This window comes from Apus apus, unplaced genomic scaffold (assembly GCF_020740795.1).
Source record: "Apus apus isolate bApuApu2 unplaced genomic scaffold, bApuApu2.pri.cur manual_scaffold_41_ctg1, whole genome shotgun sequence".
Classification (NCBI taxonomy): Eukaryota; Metazoa; Chordata; class Aves; order Apodiformes; family Apodidae; genus Apus; species Apus apus.
In genome coordinates, this window is record NW_026248852.1 from 166843 (window position 1) to 182375 (window position 15533).

Below are 15533 nucleotides of genomic sequence, written 5' to 3' on the forward strand. Positions count from 1 at the left end.
CTCTCTGCAGCACTGCCCACTTGCCAGCAGCTCCCTCCATCCCAGGAGCCCAGCTCAGAACCTTAATGAGCCCTCTGGTGGCTTTGCTGCTGAGCCCATGAAGCTGAGACAGGGAGAGGAAGCTGATGAAACCTCTGCAGAAGTCAGAGCCCAACTGCAAAGTTTCTGTCAGTGCTGATGGGTCCCAGTGAGGGACACGAGTGAGGAAGCGTCCCCAGGGTGTGGGTAGAGCAGGAAAGAGGAGGCAGGGATGGCAGGTGGGGAAGAGGAAGGTGAAGGTGGCTCTGGTGCTGAGTGACCCTGGGTGTGTTTCATGACTGCAGAGGACCAAGCCCTGTCCCCCTTCACCAAAGGTGCCAGCCCTGACCCCCAGCCCCTGGGAAGGGAGATCCTGTCCCTCACTCACCCCTCAGAGCTCTCCCTGGGGCACTGGGATGTGGAGCTGTGCAATGCCAAGGGCAGGACCAGGGCACGACACTTCTGCCTGCTCCCTCAGCCCCCTTGGGTGGGTCCATCTGGCCCCAGAGCCTTGTGTGTGTCCAAGTGGTGCAGCAGGTCACTGACCATCTCCTCTGGGATGATGGGGGCTCCATTCTGCTCCCCATCCCTGCCTTCCAGCTCAGGGGGCTGCGTACCCAGTGAGCAACTGGTCCTGCTGCTAAAGGCTGAGGCAAAGAAGGCATGAAGCACCTCAGCCTTCTCCTCCTCCCTGGTCACTATGTTTCCAGCTGCATCTAATAAGGGATAGAGGTTCTCCTTACCCCTCCTTTTGTTGATAGATTTATAGAAGTGTTTCTGTTCAGCTTTGACAGCTGCAGCCAGGTTGATTTCAAATTGGGATTTGGCCCTTCTGATTTTCTCCCTGCATAGCCTCATAACATCCTTATACTCACCCTGAGTGGCCTGCCTCTTTTTCCAAAGGACATATGGTGGGGAACGGTCCATCTTCTCTCCCCCCACATCAGACTAAACAAAATGCCTTTCAAGCCAGGAAAGCAAGAGTGGTGTCTTTTTGCTGATTTATCCCAGGACAGACTGGAACAGGCCCCTTGCTCTAGCAGATAACTCCACAGCAAGAAAAGAGCATAAGGGTTCTGATAACTGGCAGAAGAATGGACAACAGGTTAAAGATGCCTCTGACAGAGCACGTACCTGGCCAGTGCTAATTGGCTAATTAGAACAGAGGTACTTTCTCGAAGAGTGATTTCTGATCAATTAAAGAGGGCAAGATCTGCAGGCCGGTGCTCTCTGCCTGCCCAGGAGGAGACCCTGCTGCAGCAGCAGAAGCCACGGAAACCTGCAGGAGACCCTGGTGCAGCAGCAGAAGCCGTGGGAACCTGCAGCAGACCCTGCTGCAGCACCAGAAGCCACGGGAACCTGCAGCAGACCCTGCTGCAGCACCAGAGCCATGGGAACCTGCAGCAGACCCTGCTGCAGCAGCAGAAGCCACGGGAACCTGCAGCAGACCCTGCTGCAGCAGCAGAAGCCATGGGAACCTGCAGCAGACCCTGCTGCAGCAGCAGAAGCCCCTGGAACGCCAGCCCCGCTGTCCGGAGGAGCCGAGAGGGAAGGGGGGGCTGCCCCGCGACCGCTGCCCGGAGAAGCGGAAAGGGGGGCACCTGTGCCCGCTCCCCGGGGACCCTGCCTGCCCAGCCTGAACCAAACCAGACCAAAGTAGGAGCTTGCCCAGCCTGCGTTTGTCATCTGCTTCGGGACTGGAGCCGTGCTTGCCGCAGCTGCTGCTGCTGGGAGGGGTCGCCCCGGTTCCCGGGAAGCCCCCCCACGGATCTCCTGCCGAGCCTGCCAGCGCATCCCGGGAACCACGCGCTGCGGAAGGAGGGTAAATACACACACACACAGACACACACACACACACACACAGAGACACAGACACACACACACAGAGACACAGACACACACACACTCACACACACACACACACACACACAGACACACACACACACTCTCACACACACACACACTCTAACTTTCCTGCCGGGCTCAACTCCTGCCCTTTCACTCCACTGATTTTCAACTCCTTCTCGGAGTGTGCCTTTAATAAGACCATAGTACCTCTGAATCCCTTTTCCAATATACACCTGGACAACCTCTCCTGAACCTTGTTCCCTTAATTTCTGTTGAACCTTAATAAACCTATTAATTCATAAACTAAACATTGCTCTCAGTAGCAATTTGTGAGCGTGGTGGGAGGGTGTTCTGATCTACCCTCTAAGATACGGCCCCGCGGTGGCCGTTCCTCCGTGAGAGGCAGCGCCGCGTGTGACCCTCGGGCTCATTCACAAACCCCTCCACACTGAGGGGGAAGTCGCAGAAACATCCTGACAGCCGGGAGCCCCCGGTACCGGCCTGTGACACCCTTGTGATCATAGATCACCTCTGGCACCTCTGGGGGCTGTGATACACCCACTCAGGGCCCTTTGGCCCAGTCTGACTCCATCCTTGCTGGGTACCATGTCACATAGGACTTGTTTTCCAAAGGCCAGGACAGTGTGTGGGTGGTGGCAGGGGACACAGGAGATGTTTCCAGCCATCCGGTGGTTTCTTCCACCTTGGTGAGCACATGGCACTTGCCTTGGTGGTTGGTGGCAGTGTGATATGATCCACGTGCCAGACCTCCCCAGAGTTCTCTTTCAGCCATTGTCCTCCAAAGCAGGGAGGCTGGAACTGCTGGGCTTGTTTGATTGCAGCAGGTGTTTCAGGGCCCCTGAATGCCAGAGATGTCTGTTCCATCCATGGGTTCAGCGGGGAGAAATGGTGAGGACTGTCATTGTTAACAGTCTCCAGGAGGTTGCAGCTGAAGGACAGAGGTGACAGCAGTGCTGACTCTGGATCCCAGGTCAGTCTCACCATCAGGGTCACACAGCCCAGCCCAGTGATGCCCTTGAGCCAGGCTCCAGAGGTGACCACCAGCACCTCCAGAAGCATGGAAGGTGTGACATCCCACAGCTCTCATAACAGCTCAGAGAGCAAAGCAACCAACATGGTGCCCAGTGACTGTGAAACCAATACAATGAACAATTATAACTGCTTCATTTTACCATGCTCTGCTCAGAGCTGTCCTTATCTGAACCCTTCCAGCCCCACGTTGGCACCACAAATCAAAAGGACTGTTCAGGTTTAACCCCAGCCAGCAACTCAGCAAGACACAGCCCCTCGCTCACGTGGCCTCCTCCCAGTGGGAGAGGAAGGAGAACTGGGGGAAAAAGGAAAGAACTTTTGTGGGTTGAGTTGAGAACTGCTTAATGATTGAAACAAAACATAATCCTAATCCTAATAAGAAAAAAAATATATTTATATCACCAAAAATAACAAAAAATCCAAAACCAAACTGTCACAGAATTTCCTTTCCCTTGTCATTGCTCCCCCTCAGCTCCCACTGCCCCCAGGAAGAGCCCTGAGCCCTGTGAGAGGGACAGGATCTGCCTTCCCAGGGCCTGGGCTCAGGGCTTGGCCTTTCTGCTCCATCCAACAAAGCAAAGGGTTTCTCAGCAGGACAGGCAGCTGCCCAGGGCCTTTGCCTCCCTGCACTCATGGCCTCCCATGATCTGCTCTAGCGAGGCCCTGGGGAGGCTTTGTCAGGCTCAGGGGGACCCCTGAGTGCTTCAGGGTCCTTCCTTTTGTTCAGGCTTCTCTCAGTATCTGAGGTTCATGTCATTAGCCCTAACGAGCTAGATCATCCTCATCCTAACAAGCAAGTATGACAAAGCACTAACAAGCTTTTTTTTCGTGTTTTACAGTTTTTTTAATTACTTTGACAGTGTCCTCCAATTACCTGCTGTAAGGAGTCCCTGGGGAGGCTTTGTCAGCAATAGCCCTCAGTGGGGCCAATCACTGCTTCAAGGCACTTTCAGTTTTGCTTCTGACTTCCTGAGCACTTTGTTCAGTCTTCCCTCAGCACCTGAGGATCATGGACTCAGCACCAAACACACCCTGGGAGTCATTAAAGTGCAGAGAGCCCTAACGAGCCTTTTGTCTCCCTGTCTCTTCAGGTCTTCAAGACCCTTACAGCTCATTGGGAGCATTTTCATCATGTAGTTCAGGAGGAAGATTTCAGACAGTACCTCATAAAAACGGGGGGGTTATTTCAATGGGTATTTTGGATGATTTTCATTTGAGAGAAGAGCTGATAGAAGCATTCTCCAAGTGATATTGGTCTAGGGTGTCTTTTTTAACACTTTATAATTTTTTAAATACTGTTTTAAGACATTTAATAACAAAAGAGTTTTAAAATGTATGCCAAGCAAATGCAATTATGCAACATCTAAGATAAAAATACAACATCAAGAAATACAGCAGAATGAAGTATAACATCACAAAATATCTACAATACAGATATCACTTAAAAATAGAATGTTTCAAATATTTTTAAAGCTGTTATGAAGGAAAATACAGCTTTGAAACTGAGGTGAAGCAGCAACAATATTTTTATATTTTATTTGCATTTGTTTAACATGAATTTTAGAACAAGTCTGACAAATGATTTATTTGGCTTTATCTCACTGTTAGTTTTTCATTTCTCATCTTGTATTGAGTTGCCGTTATCTCTCCTCTAAGCTGAGAAGCCACAAAAGAGAGCCTTTCAAATAAGGAAAACCAAGCCATTTTCATTAGGCACATAATGAAAGATTCCTCCTTAACTACATGATGAAAAGACTCCAATTAGCTGTTCCGTTCGTTAGGGTTGTTGTATTTTTATGAGCCCCACAGTGTATTTGGTGCTGAGTCCATGAACCCCAGGTGCTGAGAGATGAATGAATGAATGAATGAATGAGAGTTTTCAAGAAGCCAGAAGCAAAACTGAAAGTACCTTGAAGCAGTGATTGGCCCCACTGAGGGCTATTGCTGACAAAGCCTCCCCAGGGACTCCTTACAGCAGGTAATTGGAGACTGTGATTGCAAGGAGGCAAATTCCCTGTGCAGGTGGCTCTGAAGCTAAGAATTCTTAGTATGTCTTGATTTATTCTATGAAGCAGTGAGGGCAAACTCTGAGCCCCAGGCAATAGGAAGGCAGATCCTACCCCTCACTTGTGGGTCAGGACTATTCTTGGGGGCAGTGGGTGGGAGGATGAGCAACACCAACTGTAGGAAAACTGTGCAACACCTCCTGGCTACCCCAAGAAGGGACAAGGAAGAAACCAAGTCCAGAGCCTCAACACAAAATTTTGCCTGGTGGTCATGAGACAATGGCCCTTTCTAAAGCTGTCCTTCCAGGTGCAGACTGTCTAGACAAAGGCCATTTCCATGCCCATCCTGAGTCAAACCATGACAGCAATTATTGGTGCCAAACGTGGGGCTGTATCTTTAGCCCAGTCATTGCTGAATCTTGAAGACTGCAGCTCTGATAGCAGGAATCCCTCAGGTAGCAATGGGCTGCACTTCTGCTGAATCTACTGGTGGGTTGAAAACTGAACAGACACTTCCTGCAAAGTTTCTGCTGCAGCTTTTTCCCAAGATGCAGTTGTACATGTGGTGTGCAGCTGGGATCATCCTGCTCTGTGGAGCTGCTCTGCTGATTCTTTTATGTAGATGTGATTGGTTCATGTATATGATTGTTTTTTATCTATAAGACTTTAGCCAAAGCCATTATCTCTCCTGTGAGAAGATATTTAGTACTCACAGGGGTTTTGATACTGATCTATAGGGTGGCAGTGTGTAGTAAGGGCTTTGATGTGAACAGAAAGGTCCATGTTGGTAATGGCAGGGTCAGCTTTACCTCTGCGTTTTGTCTCCGGCTGAATCTCCCAGCTCTGGATCTGAATGGCAGGTTTCAGTAGGGATGCTTCTGCTGAATGTTTAGAATGTTCTGTGGATGGTAGAGCAAGATGTTGTTCCCCTTACTGCCACTCCCCCACAGGCAAGGCTGCTGCCACCACTGCTGCTGCTGCAAAGACCAAGGCCACTCACCCTCCATCCAGTGAGTAAAGGTTCGTCCTGTCATCAAGGGAAAGGCAAAGACAACTGGTCCCAGAGCTTCTCCCTGTCTGAAATCTCCACACCTTCCACAGGACCAGTAAGAGAGTGATGGAGAAGATTCTTCTCAAGCAGATGGAGGAGCAGGCCCTTCTCAAGCAGATGACAACGATGACCTTGTCCAACCTTTCTCTCTAAAGGAACTGGAATTTATAAAAAAAGACTATAGCCTCCATGAAGATGAGGCACTTTGTTGGTTGCTCAGGCATGTTCTTCATATGGCCTTGTATGGAAGATATGTCCATGACATCACAATGGGGCAGTAGAGCCTTAAATGGGATGTATGGCCATGACATCACAATGGGGCAGTAGAGCCTTAAATGGGATGTATGGCCATGACATCACCATGGGTGGCCAGTTTGGGAAGCAGGGGGATGTCCACAGCCTGCAGGGAAAGAGCTGCAGGAGTCAGACACTGTAGGACAGCCTGTGGTGGGGACAGCTGGGGGCACAGCCATGGCTGAGAGCCCCCAGCCCAGGTCTTGATCTCCTGGGCTGTGGAGCTTCTCTCTGCAGCTGCTGCCTACAAGGAGACACCTTCTCATGAGAGCAGCAGGACTCCATGGGCTCCTCATCACACCTGTGAGCCTGAGAAAGAGTGTCTCCTAGTCCTGCTCCAGGCACTGCACATCCCCACATCCCAGTGCCCGGGCAGAGCCCTGAGCAACGTGTGAGGGGCAGGATCTTTTCTCCCAGGGCCTCTGGGTCAGGGCTGGGACCTTGGAATCATCTCACTCCACCTCAGAGCCATCTTGTCCCTGCCTTTGCCTGCCTGTCAGCAGGGCCTCCAGGTTCCTGCTCTCACCAGAGCCCAGGCAGCTTTGTCAGGGATGTCCCTCAGTGGGACCCCTTCACACTGCCAGAAACTCTGGAGTTTGCACCTGACTCTGGCTTCTGGAGAGGTTTCTTCAGCTTCACTGCTCATCAGAGCCACCTTGCCATGGCCTTTCCCTGCCTGCCATGAGTGCTTCCAGGTTCCTGCTCTAAGCAGCCCCTGTGCAGCCTTTCCTGGTAATGGTCCTCCCTGGGACCCATTAATGCTGCAGAAAGTTGGGAGTGTGCAGCTGAGCCTGCCTTGTGGAGAGGAGCCCCAGCAGGGGCTGAGGGCACTGCCTGCAGGCAGCAGGGGAGAGGAGCCAGGCAGGGAGAGAGGATAAAGGCAGGCAGGAGGGGCAGGAGGGCTGAGAGCTGCTGAAGGAGACATCTTCACAGCCCTGGGCACGGTGAGTGTCTCTTTGCATGCCCCTCTGTGCGGGGGGAGGAACCAGTCCTGGAGCTGCTGGCTTGGACAGGAGACCCAGACTCCTGCAGCTTTGCAGGGAGGGAGGAGCAGGTTTGTCAAGGCCCCTGAGAAAGTCTCTTCAGCCTTTCCTCTGCCTGCAGGAAGCACTGCCCTCAGCTCTGTGCTCTCCCCAGGGCTGATCTGGTCTCCTCTTCAGGAGTGGCCAGCACAGAGCTGCCCCTGGGCAGGGTCCTGCTGCCAGGAGGGCTCTGCAGGGCAGAGCTGAGCACAGGCTGGGTGGGATGGGGCTGTGAGCAGGGCCAGGGAGGAGAGGTGGGGACAGCTTCCAGCAGGAGCAGCTGCAGTCAGGTCCCTTCCCCGCAGCAAGCCCTTGGTCTCCTCTGCTCCACAGCAGAGCTCCTGGCTCCAAGGCACTGGGATCTCAGCCTGAGTCACCTGCTTAGCAGCTCCTCATCCTCTTTCCCATGTTGCCCCTGCTGTGGAGCAGGAAAAACTCTTTTTGCAGCTGGGCTCCTCACAGCACACTTGGCCAGCACAGACCAGAGCTCCAGCCAGGGAGATGGAGGAATGTTCTTTAAACATGGAGAGAGTCAATGTATATTTTCAGAGGCTGGGGTGTGAAGGGAGGGAACGGGGAATGGTTTCCTCAGGGCTGTCCTGAGTTGTGAGTGTGCTTTCCTCCTCTGGCAGCACCTTCTGAGGAAAGGGCTGGGATGTCCAACAGCAGCTCCATCAGCCAGTTCCTCCTCCTGGCATTCGCAGACAGGCGGGAGCTGCAGCTCCTGCACTTCTGGCTCTTCCTGGGCATCTACCTGGCTGCCCTCCTGGGCAACGGCCTCATCATCACCACCATCGCCTGGGACCACCACCTCCACACCCCCATGTACTTCTTCCTGCTCAACCTCTCCCTCCTCGACCTGGGCTGCATCTCCACCACCCTCCCCAAAGCCATGGCCAATTCCCTCTGGGACACCACGGCCATCTCCTACTCTGCATGTGCTGCTCAGGTCTTGTTCTTTTTTTTCTTCCTCTCAGCAGAGTGGTCCCTTCTCACCATCATGTGCTATGACCGCTACGTGGCCATCTGCAGACCCCTGCACTACGGGACCCTCCTGGGCAGCAGAGCTTGTGTCCACATGGCAGCAGCTGCCTGGGCCTCTGGGTTTCTCAGTGCTCTGCTGCACACAGCCAGTACATTTTCACTGCCCCTCTGCCAGGGCAATGCCCTGGGACAGTTCTTCTGTGAGATCCCCCAGATCCTCAAGCTCTCCTGCTCACACTCCTACCTCAGGGAACTTGGGCTTATTGTGGTTAGTGCCTTTTTAGGATTTGACTGTTTTGTCTTCATGGTGGTGTCCTATGTGCAGATCTTCAGGGCTGTGCTGAGGATCCCCTCTCAGCAGGGAAGGCACAAAGCCTTTTCCACCTGCCTCCCTCACCTGGCCGTGGTCTCCCTGTTCATCAGCACTGCCATCTTTGCCTACCTGAAGCCCCCCTCCATCTCCTCCCCATCCCTGGACCTGGTGCTGGCAATTCTGTACTCAGTGTTACCTCCAGCACTGAACCCCCTCATCTACAGCATGAGGAACCAGGAGCTCAAGGACGCCCTCAGGAAAGTGATTTCTTCATTGTTCAAGAGTGAGAGATTTAAAGCCTCTTTCCAGAAGTGACTCCAAGTTATGTCATTGCAAAGTTTTTGTTTGTTTGTATATTTGTTTTTGCTTTTTTGGTGTTGTGTTTTGTTTTTATATTATTATTTTATGTTTATTTATTTTGTTTTTATTTCTCATTACTGCTGTTCTTATTGTCACCCATGGTTTTGTGCCTGCAGAGGTGTTTGCACTTGTGTCGCTACAACTGAGACACGGACCTGCTTTGTTTCCTCTATATCAATTATTAAAGTTTCTAACACTTGCTCTGAGTCCTTGGCTGTCCAGTAACCCAAATTAGCTGCTCTGCATGGCATCATGTCCCCCAGCCATGTCACTTGCACCACTCAGCTCTCTGGTCATTGATACAGATATTAAGCAGGACTGGTCCCTGGACGGACCCCTGAGGGACACTTGTCACCATCTCCATCTGGACACTGAGCCATTCACCACTGCCCTCTGGATCTGACCATCTCACCCATTCCTCATCCACTGAGCAGTCCACACATAAAACCCTTCTCTCTCCAGGTTAGAGAGAAGGATGTTTTGAGGGACCATGTCAAGGGCCTCACACAATCCAGGGTGGTGACATCCATGGCTTTTCCCTTCCCAATGATGCAGTCACTCTGCTGCCCTATTTGCAACTGGCCTTATAACTCTGAGCACACACCACTGGCTCCTGGGACACTCCTTGAATGCCCAGGCCCTTCTTCTCAGGGTCACTGCTGAGTTGCTCAGCTCTCAGCCAGCCCTCATTCTGGGGATGATTCTGCCCCTGGCAAAGGACTGACTGCTTCTCTGGGTAAAACTCTGTGAGGTTTCTTCTGACGAAATCCCAGAGTTTTTTTTAAGAATTGAGAAAACAACACAGAGAGCTGCTGTGCTGGACCTTGATCTCACCTACATGAAGGGCTGGTGAGGGATGCCAAGCTCAAGGGCAGCCTTGGTTGTAGCCAATATCGACTCTCGACACCAGGTTAACCCCATTGCCCCTCACTCCATCACTCCATGCCCTAGGAAAAAGCCCCTCCCCAGCTTTCCTGGAGCCCCTTCAAGCACTGGAAGGTGCTCCAAGGTCTCCCTGGAGCCTTCTCTTCTCCAGGCTCAACACCCCCAACTCTCTCAGCCCTTGGATCATCTTTGTGGCCTCCTCTGGACTCCCTCCAGGAGCTCCATGCCCTTCTGGTCTTGGTCACCCCAGAACTGAACACAGCACTGCAGGGAGGGTCTTCCCACAGCAGAGCATAGGGGGAGAGTCACCTCCCTCGACAAGAGAAGGCCTGAAGAAACAGCAATACCAGTGATACTAATAAAAGACAAGACAGAGTGCTGCACAAGACACCTGCTCACCACCCGGGACACCGTGCGCGTGATTCTTCTGAGCAACAATTCCCCACCCCAGCAACCCCCGAGCTGAGATGCTGAGCCTGACATCTTATGTGTTGAATCAATTCTTACCTCGTGTCTTGGTTTAAACAGACAGGGCGAACCACAGAAGGCAGAATTGCTCCCTATTACCCCTCTCCAGCCTCCCAAGGGAAGATAGAAGTGGAATAAGGAAGAGAGACTGACGGGCTGGAAATGGAAACAGGAAGGAATTCACTCTAACACCGGGAAGGGAGGAACAGGTCGGGGGGAGAACAGGTCTCTGCACTGATACACAAACACATACAAACCCCATCTCGCTGCTGGCAGGAATGGGTGGGTGAGGGTCCCTTGCAGCAAAGCCACTTCAGTGATGTCATAATGGATGATGTCATAATGGATGATGTCATAATGGGTGAAATCATAATGGGTGACATCAGAATGAATTTCCACATAATGGATGATGTCATAATGGATGATGTCATAATGGACGATGTCATAGTTGCTGGTGTCATAATGGATGATGCCATAATGGGTGATATCATAATGGGTGACGTCTTAATGGATGATGTCATAATGATTTACGTCATAATGGATGACGTCATAATGGGTGATGTCATAATGGATGACATCATAATGGATGACGTAATAATTAATTATGTCATAATGGTTTATGTCATAATGGATGACGTAATAATGAATGATGCCATAATGGTTTATGTCATAATGGATGACGTCATAATGGGTGATATCATAATGGGTGACTTCATAATGGGTTCTGTCATAATGGATGACGTCATAATGGATTATGTTATAATGGATGACGTAATAATGGATAATGCCATGATGGGTGACGTCATAATAGATGATGTAATAATGGAACGGCTGGCATCATAATGGGTTGATGTCATAATGGATGCCATCATAGTTGGTGATGTAATAATGGATGATGTCAAAATGAGTGCCGTCAAAATTGATGACGTAATAATGAATGACGTCATAATGGGTGATGTCATAATGGGTGACGTCATAATGGACAATGTCACAATGGGTGATGTCATAATGGATAATGTCATAATGGGTGATGTCATAATGGATGACATCTTAATGGGTGACAACATAGTTGGTGATGTCATCATGGGTGACATCGTAATGGGTGACATTGTAATTAATTTCCTCATAATGGATGACGTTATAATGGGCGATGTCATAACGGATGATGTCATAATGGGTGACATCATAATGGGTGATGACATAATGGGTGACGTCATAATGGATGAAATACTAATGGGTGACGTCATAATGGATTACATCTTAATGGATGAAGACATAATGGGTGACGCCGTAATGGATGATGTCATAATGGGTGATGCAATAATGGATGATGTCATAATGGAATTGCTGACGTCATAATAGGTTATGTCATAATGGGTGTCATCATAGTTGGTGACATCATAATGGATGACATCAAAACGAGTGACATCAAAATGGATGATGTCATAATGGATGACGTCATAATGGGTGATGTCATAATGGGTGACATCATAGTTGCTGATGTAATAATGGGTGACATCATAATGGGTGACGTCATAGTCGATGATGTCATAATGGATGATGTCATAATGGGTGACGTCGAAATGGATGATGTAATAATTCATGATTTCATAATGGATGACATCATAATGGGCGATGTCATAATGGATGATGTCATAATGGATGATGTCATAATGGGCGAAATCATAATGGGTGACATCAGAATGAATTTCCACATAATGGATGATGTCATAATGGATGACGTAATAATGAATGATGTCATAATGGTTTATGTCATAATGGATGACGTCATAATGGGTGATGTCATAATGGATGATTTCACAATGAGTGATGTCATAATGGATAATGTTATAATGGGTGACATCATCATTGGTGATGTCATAATTGGTGACATAATAGGTGGTGACGACATAATGGATGACGTCAAAATGGATGATGTACTAATGGGTGTTGTCATAATGGTTGATGTAATAGTTGGTTATATCATAATGTATAGTTAGTTATATCATAATGGAGGACATCATAATGGGTGACATTATAATGGATGATATCATAATGGGTGATGTCATAATGGGTGATGTCATAATGGGTGACATCATAGGAGGTGACGTCATAATGGATGACATCAAAACGAGTGACATCAAAATGGGTGACATCATAATGAGTGATGTCATAATGGGTGACGTCATAATGGATGGTGTCATAATGGGTGACGTCATAAGGGGTGACGTCATGGTTGGTGATGTCATAATGGATGATGTCATAATGGATGATGTCATAATGGGGGACGTCATAGTTGGTCATGTCAGAATGGATGATGTCATAATGGGTGAATTCATAAGGGGTGACGTTATAATGCATGATGTCATAATGTAATGGCTGACATAATAATGGGTGATGTCATAATGGATGACATCATAATGGGTGACGTCATAATGGGTGACGTCATAGTTGGTGCTGACATAATGGATGATGTCATAATTAGTGATGTCATAATGGATGCTGACATAGTTGCTGATATCATAATGGGTGACTGCATAATGGGTTATGTCATAATGGATGACATCATAATGGGTGACAACATAGTTGCTGATGTCATAATGGGTGACATAATAATGAATTTCCACATAATGGGTGATGTCATAATGGATGATGTCATAGTTGCTGATGTCATAATGGGTGACATCATAATGGGTGACCTCATAATGGATGACATCATAATGGGTGACGTCATAATGGAATGGCTGATGTCATAATGGGTTATGTCATAATGGGTGTCATCATAGTTGGTGACATCATAATGGATGACGTCAAAATGAGTGACATCAAAATGGATGATGTCATAATGGATGATGTCAGAATGGGTGATGTCATAATGGGTGACATCATAGTTGGTAATGTCATGATGGATGATGTCGTAATGGGTGACGTCATAATGGGTGACGTCATAAGGGGTGATGTTATAATGCATGATGTCATAATGTATGATGTCATAATGGAATGGCTGTCATCATGATGGGTGATGTCATAATGGGTGACATAATAGTTGGTGATGTCATAATGGATGATGTGAAAATGAATGATGTCATAATGAGTGACGTCATAATGGGTGACTTTACAATGGATTGTGTCATAATGGGTGATGTCATACTGGGTGTCGTCATATTTGGTGACATCATAATGGATGACGTCATAATGGGTGACATTATAATTGGTGACATCATAATAGTTGACATCACAATGAATTTCCACATAATGGATGACGTCATAATTGGTGACTTCATAATGGATGATGTCATAATGGATGACATCATAATGGGTGATGTAATAATTCATGACATCGTTGTTGGTGATGTCATAATGAATGACGTCAAAATGAGTGATGTCAAAATGGATGACGTCATAATGAATGACGTCATAATGGGTAATGTCATAATGGATGATGTCATAATAAGCAATGTCATAATGGGTGATATCATAATTGGTAACATCAAAATGGGTGATGTCATAATGGGTGACATCATAACGGATGATGTCATAATGGATGATTGTTGAAGAATGGCTTGAGCAGCAAGGCCATGGGTCCTTGCAATCTCCTTGAGACTTTAACACAAGTAGCAACTGTACAAGCAATCTCCTTGTTAGCCTAACACAAGTATAACAGTCTCTTTGTTAGCTTAACAAAGGGAGGCATTGGGCCTTGTATATAAGAATGTAACAAGGAAACTAACACAAGGACAAGACAGAGAAGTAGAATAATAGAGAATAAGGAAGAACCCTGAGAACTCTGTGTGTATGTTACCGTATAGAAGGTGGAGCATGTAAATAGAGCTATCCGATGATATCATGACTAGCCAATGCAATCACTACAAGTAGTTTTGGAAAAGGGTATAAAAGTAACACTGTGTATTCAATAAATTGAAGCTTGCTTGATCAATCACATTGATTCTGGACTGCTTGCCTCCCTCGGCACCGGCAAGTGGCGCCCGAACAGGGACCCCCATTCCTTGTTGTCACCCAAGTCGGCGGGAGCTCCGGAGAAGCACCGGCAGCAGCGACCGGGGAGCAGAAGATCAGCCGCAGAATGCTGGCATCGACAGGCTGATCCCTGCTTGAACCGACCTGATAGCAGAGGTTCGCCGTCCGGATTGTTGGGCTACTCATGACGATTGATGAAGAGCGCGCTCTAAGACAAGGTAAAAGGCTGCACTAAATTATTAGGGTCAGGGATATATAGATATACTGGCTGAAAATGGGAAGTGAGGTAGCCCTTGGTTTATTATTACGCTTTTTAGAAAAGCGGGCAGTAAAGGATATTGACCTTAAAAAGGAGTTAGCGGGGTTGGTAGCTTTTGGGAAAGATCAAGGGTGTTTTAAGGATCCAGGTGCGTTGTTTCAGGTTGAGGCGTGGCGAGAGTGCGGTGATTTGTTATGGAATAGGGTAATAGATGGTGATAAGGGTGTGAAAAAGTTAATGAAGCCGTGGCGGGCAGTGATAAATTGTCTTAAACAGTATCAGGCAGAGGAAAAAATAGCAGCAGTTGCTTCCAGTCACTTGAAAGGAGTAGGTACAGAAAAAGAGGCAGGCAAGCTCCAGTTAGGGGTTGATTATGTGCCCACCCCCCCGACAGGGTGTTCAGTGTTAGTGAAGCCTTTGATTGCTAGTGCTTCTGGGGGAGGGGGGCCATAGGCTCCGCAGTTAGAAGAACACAATGGAGAAGGCAGACTGTCAGAGAATGCCGAGGAGGAGTTGAAAGGAGAGACAGCAGAAAATCATAAGAATGAGCTGGTAGTGAAAAGTGATAGTAATCAGGAAGGGAAGTTCAGAAAAAGTTCAGCAGGAGCTTTGCATATAAACTGGCAGGAGATCTCTCAGACAGCTATCGAGAAGGGTGATCATGACTTGTTAAGTGTTATGCAGGAATCTTGTGCCTTTCTGGTGTTCTTTGATGTTACAGATCAAGGGGCAAGAGGAGAGTATAGTCCTCTTGATTGGAAGCTGTTGTCACAGTTACGTGCTATGGTAAATGAATCTGGGTTACACAGTGAACCCACCAGGCAAATGTTGCATTATATTTGGGGCAGTGGAATTCTTTGCCCAGAAGATATTAAGACACTTGTGAGAATGATTATGAAGCAGTCGCAATTAATGTTGTGGCAGGCGCATTGGAATAGACTTTGTGACAGGGCAGTTAACACCCCCCGCGGTCAGCAGGACCCATTGCAGGGTG

General features: G+C 48.4%; 1 protein-coding gene across 1 annotated transcript; it reads left to right on the plus strand.

The window, feature by feature from the left end:
- The first annotated feature begins 7947 nt into the window (after positions 1-7947).
- LOC127396262 (olfactory receptor 14J1-like) lies at positions 7948-8904 on the plus strand. Its single transcript, XM_051643882.1, has one exon. It carries the CDS (start codon positions 7948-7950, stop codon positions 8902-8904), a length of 957 nt encoding a protein of 318 aa, XP_051499842.1.
- Positions 8905-15533: the final 6629 nt, after the last annotated feature.

Coding starts and splice junctions, on each gene's coding strand:
- LOC127396262 (XM_051643882.1), top strand. CDS start 7,948: ATGTCCAACAGCAGCTCCATCAGCCAGTTCCTCCTCCTGGCATTCGCA.